Below are 5,756 nucleotides of genomic sequence, written 5' to 3' on the forward strand. Positions count from 1 at the left end.
ATATTGAGAAAAACATTTGTATTTTCAGTATTGCCATAGACAAGCATCTACATAAGACTGTTAAATTGTTGTTTTATATCAAACAACTTTTACAATACTCATTTTTATTGTTATAATGTTTACAAAAAAAGATATTATAGGTATTGAAGGGTGGGTCTCTGGGAGGAGTTGGGGTACCAAAGGAAAACAAGAATGTGACTTAATTCTATTTACTTAAAATATGTTTTTAAATGTTAACAAATTCAGATAAATTGAAATCATTCAACTTTTCTCATCATAATGCAATAAAACTTAAAAAAAAAAAAAAGAAATGTACAATGCACCTCTCTCGTCAGAGGCTCTGCAATTCAGGGCTGGGTCGTGACAGTCTGGATATCTAAGCCTAATACCAGAATAATTCCATTCTATAAAATCACCATTCTCCAGTTAGAGAGTTACAGCAGAATCACTTGGCGATTTAGATGCCTAGTGCTCACCCCAAAGAACCTGATTCTGCTATCCTGACATACATATTTTTCTTTTTGGGAGGGAGGGACTGAGGTATGCTAAGTTATGGTCCCTCTGTACAAACAAGGCCAGTTTCAAATGCATGATCCTCCTGCCTCGATATCTCTAGTGCCAAGATTACAGGGTGTACTCAACCCACCTAGCTCTGTGTATTCAGTTTTTTTAAGTTTCTTAGAAAATTCTGGTGTAGATCTGGCTGGCTAGGCGGGTGTCTCCTTCCTCCTTCACCATTCTATGTGTGTCCCTCCCAAAGCTGCACATTTAGTCAAAGAGGACGACCTTCCCCAAATAGACAAGGGCTGGTCTTTGGTCAAGAGTATATGAGTAGCTGTGCTCCTCTGTTGGAACCTCCAAACAAGCTCTCAAGGTCCATAGGAGAATGTAGGGTAGTCAAGCTTCCAAGACTCCAGACACATCCAAATGAGGCACTGCATGTGACAGTCTGCCTTTCTTTGAAAGAAAAAAAAGGAAAAAGGAAAGGAGGGGAAAAAAAAGAAAATTCTGGTGTATACCTTTGAATCATCATACACCTGGTTATTGTATATCAGAATCTGTTTCTAAATAGTTACATATTTAAATAGCTAAATGGGCAACAGAAGCCTAGATCATGAGGGATAAACAATGACCTTAGCCTCGTGGTGGTGGCACATGCCTTTAATCCCAGCACTTGGGAGGCAGAGGCAGGCGGATTTCTGAGTTCAAGGCCAGCCTGGTCTACAGAGTGAGTTCCAGGACAGCCTGGGCTACACAGAGAAACCCTGTCTCGGAAAACCAAAAAAAAAAAAAAAAAAAAAGAGTGAGTAAGCAGGAAAGCTTGGAGGTGGACATCAAAGTCAGAGAACAGGATGTGATAGGAAAGGCTATTGCTTAACTGGATAAAGTGGGTGCTCATCAGTTTGTCAGTGGCTTTCATAACGATTTTAATTACTCTATTAGGTTCATGACTACAAAGAAGGGACCCCTGAAGAGAAGACATACTATATAGAACTGTGGGATGTTGGAGGCTCTGTGGGCAGTGCCAGCAGTGTAAAAAGCACAAGAGCGGTGTTCTACAACTCTGTCAATGGTAAGAGGTCTTTATTTCTCCCATGTCTTAGTGGTCTAGAAGTATTGATCATCTGGTATGAAGTGCCGTGGCATACTGGGCTCATCTTACTGTGAGAACACTGATGAACATACAACTCTTGATTTAAATCTGTATTCCAGTCTCATTGTTGCCTTGTTTCAGGGTTACTCCGTTTTTACTTTTTATTACATACATATGTAATGTCATCCATTTTAGAAGCTCAGCTGTAGTAGGCTTCCATATACTTTCCAGAGGCCTTTAGTGATATTTCTCCCTCTCCATACTCCTTCCTCAACCCTGCTCTTCCACCTCAATGCAGATTTAACCCTTCCTGTTCCGTTACTCTTTAACTGTCAAACCAGTTTGTTTTACCTCATCTCCCTTTAAACCCCCTCTCCATGATCCCTCTGTAGTTCCCTGGCCTTTGTAAGCACCCACATGAAATACACCTGAAAATAAGTCCCCTTTCCCTTTTCGCACCTTGACAGCCCAGGCTGCTGATCTCAGCAGAGAGCCGATGGAGTGCCAGTGGCCCTTAGAGTACATTCTCACCAGCTGTCAGTCTTTCATCACTGACTTTTCTAGCTCATAGTCTATAAAGCAAACCCTTCCATCTAAAGGGAAAAAAGAAGAATTAGAAAAAAGAATGCCCAAACACCCTTAAGAGCTCAAAAGCCTTCCCTAGAGAGCCTCAAAAGATAAAATTTAAAATTTTCTGTTGTCTGTAATTATTAGGTGTAATAACCAGCCTGGGTGACAGTGTGCCATTCTTTGGCCCGGTGAGATTTTATTCTGCTTTCCTCTAGTCTTGTACTATCTGAACACTTGAGTGTAAAAGTATGCTCACCCTCACCTATGCAAGAGCTGCATAACAGCAACATCAGTTAACATTCTGATGTGGATGGGGTGAACCTCACCAGGCCCTAGCCCTAGGTGAAGAGCTACATGGGGATTGAAGGCCAGAAAGAAAAACAGTCTCCCCTAGGGATCTAGGTTATTCAACCTCAAGGGGTCAGCCCTGAACATAGAAACATACAAGCAGCACTAAATACACTCTGCAGGCTGTATTTATAAGTGCATATGTGTTATTAAAGAAGGGCCATGAAGTGAAAGGGAATGGGCACCCAGGAGAAGTTGAAAGGGATAGCAGAAGGGGTGGAAATTATATAAATGTACTCATTGAAATTTTTAAGTAATTTTAATGTTAAAAAAAGAGTTTGGGGCTGGGCATAGTGGTGCATGCCTTTGATCCACACTCAGGAAGCAGAGGAGGCCAGCCTGGTCTTCAAAGTGAGTCCTGGACAGCCAGGGCTCTATTATACATAGAGCCCCTACCTCAAAAGTCAAAAACAAAAATTAAAAATTAAAAAGAGTTTGAAAGTCTATGACCTTTATTTTTCAAGATGATGTCCTAAATTCCAACAGGCATTGAAGTTATTCTTTTATCTCCAATAAAAATTATAATAATTACCTACTTTACTTATCTGTAAGTGATATTAGTTGATTTTAAGCCATGTTATTTTGTTATTTTGTTATTCTTCAATCTCAAAAAAAAACCTTCTTTCCTACTATTCATATTTCTTTTTTAAAAATTCATTTCTATTTTTTTATTTTATGTTTGTTTGTTGTTTTTGTTTGTTTGTTTGTTTCAGGACAGGGTTTCTCTGTGTAGCCCTGGCTGACCTGGTACTCACTCTGTAGACCAGGCTGGCCTCGAACTCAGAAATCTGCCTGCCTCTGCCTCCTAAGTGCTGGGATTTAAGGCATGCACCATCACTGCCCGGCTATTTTATGTTTATTGGTATTTTGCTTGTATGTATGTCTATGCACCATGTGTATGCTTGATGTCTGCAGAGGCCAGAAGAGAGCATCTGGTGGCCTAAAACTGAAGTTACAGGCAGTTGTGAGCTGCCATGTGGGTGCTGGGAATCAAACCAGGGTCCTCTGGAAGAGCAAGCAGTGCTCCTAACTGCTGAGCCGTCTCTCCAGCCCATCTTCACACTTGCCTCCTTCCTCTTACTCTTTTCTAGCAGCCTCTTTCTTTTTACTAATCGACATGGGATTGGGCATCTTCACAGTACCATAGCTGTAGACTCTTCTACCTACATCAGTTCATTTTCCTCCCACATTGTTCTCTGTCCCTCCCCACTCCCCACAGCAGTGTCTTGCTGTGTTGCCTTGGCTGGCCCCAAATTCAGATTCTCCTGCCTCAGCTTCCCTAGTGTTAGACTTATAAAGCATGTGTCACTACAGTGAGCAAGCAAATCTCTTAAAGTAGCAAGCTTACGTAGCTAACGATGAATTTAAAGAATAACGAAGTTAAACTCTTGAGTTAATGACATGGTGCACACCTTTAATCATAGCACTTGGGAGGCAGAGACAGGCTGATTTCTGAGTTCGAGGCCAGCCTAGTCTACAGAGTGAGCTCCAGGACAGCCAGAGCTACACAGAGAAACTCTGTCTCAAAAAAACCAAAACAAAAAACAAAAAAAACAAAACAAAACAAAAGACCTACAGGACAATGTTTTTCTCTTAAAGAACAACAACCGAGAAGCTGATAGACAGCTAGCTCAGCAGTTCAGAGCACTAGCTGCTCTGGGAGAGAGAGGACCCAGCTCTGATTCCCAGCATCCACGTGGTAGCTCATGACTGTCTGTAATCTCAACTCAGGAGATCCAATGTCCTCTCTACCTCCACAGGCACCTGCACACGTGTGCAGACACACATGTACATACATAAAAATAAATGTTTAAGAACAGAAGAATAGCAGTTGAGCTGAACGTGTGGCACATGCCTGGATCTCAGATCTGAGAGGAGGAGGCATGAGGGTTAGAATTCTAGGCCAGGCCACACTACCCAGTAAGCAAAGGCAGTAGCCGCTTGTAGTAAGACCCTGTTTCTGTTTGTTTTTTAAAGGAAAAGTAGCAGTTATAAAAATTAAAGTGAAAAAAAAGACTAAAGTGGTGCCATTTTAATATATTTCACCAGTGCAGAAACAGTACAACTTTTGAGTAATGTAATCTGTTAATAAATAATGTTCTTCATTGGTGAAGTGCTTCTATAAGCAGTTCCAAGCACGAAGTAGACACAAGATGCAAAGTAAAAAGACATTCTGAATATTTTATGACATTCTGATAGCCTTTGGAAGGAAAAAAAAAAACATTTTAAAAGTATATTAGTGGCAAAGCTTTCTAGTTAGTTATTTGTAAGCATTTATAAAGGACATTTTGAAATGCTTGTCTGATTGTGTTAGTCATACTTGAGTACAGATCACTAAGCCCTTAGGATGTGTACTTTCTAAGCTTGCCCTTGTCGACTGTAAAGAGGTGCCAGTGACATTACATTACCTGATTCTTTCAGGCATCATTTTAGTACACGACTTAACAAACAAGAAGTCATCTCAAAACTTATATCGCTGGTCATTGGAAGTTCTCAATCGGGATGCAGTTCCAACCGGAGTCCTGGTGACAAATGGGTAAGCCTGGAATGACTTTACAATTGATTTTAAGTGTGATTGCCATCCTGAGAATGCTCTTTACAAAATAATCCTTTGAAGATTTGTGATTAGTCCTATTTTAGCCTCTACATGGTCTTTCTATTATCTGAATGGCATCTTTCCTGGCAGTGGCGTTTATTTTGATGAAATCTAATTACTTAGCTTTCCTACACTGCATTTTGCCCTTGGTATCATATCTAAGAACTGTTTGCTTAATCTCATACAGGATTTCTCCTGTGTTTCCTTCTATAACAGGGTTATAACAGGGTTGTTTGTAATATGTTTCCTTCTTATAAGTTTTATAAGTTTATGTTAGATTTATAATCTGCTTTTTATATAAATATGTGATTTGGGCTTAATTTTAAATTTGAATGTTCACCTGTCCCAGCATCATTTGGTAACAAGAGTATACTATCTCCATTGAGTCACCTTCATTCTTTTGACAAAGTCAGTTGACCATACTGACAGTATAGTTCGACTTCTGTATTCTGTTCTGTTATGCATTTTAGAGTTTCTGTCAGGTACCTGGTCACAGCTACCCAAAAATTGCTAGTGTGGTAAATCCTGACAGATTTTCAGATATTGAACCACTCTTTCATCCCATGGTCACAGTGAACTCACTCTTTCATTTTAGATGTTACTGGTTTTGATTAATGTTTTCTTGCAGGTTTTTGGTTTTTTTTTTTT

At 39.9% G+C, this 5,756-nt stretch overlaps 1 protein-coding gene across 2 annotated transcripts in view; it reads left to right on the forward strand.

Annotated features, from left to right (window-relative positions):
* Positions 1 to 5,756, forward strand: part of Rabl3 (RAB, member of RAS oncogene family like 3) — a 35,622-nt gene that overhangs the window by 18,196 nt on the left and 11,670 nt on the right. For both annotated transcript variants that reach the window (XM_031363844.1, XM_031363845.1), the window contains exons 3-4: positions 1,444 to 1,573; positions 4,934 to 5,048. In XM_031363844.1, coding sequence (XP_031219704.1) covers positions 1,444 to 1,573; positions 4,934 to 5,048 — 245 coding nt within the window. The remainder of the gene's footprint in view (positions 1 to 1,443; positions 1,574 to 4,933; positions 5,049 to 5,756) is intronic.

Source organism: Mastomys coucha, unplaced genomic scaffold (genome assembly GCF_008632895.1).
Source record: "Mastomys coucha isolate ucsf_1 unplaced genomic scaffold, UCSF_Mcou_1 pScaffold12, whole genome shotgun sequence".
Classification (NCBI taxonomy): Eukaryota; Metazoa; Chordata; class Mammalia; order Rodentia; family Muridae; genus Mastomys; species Mastomys coucha.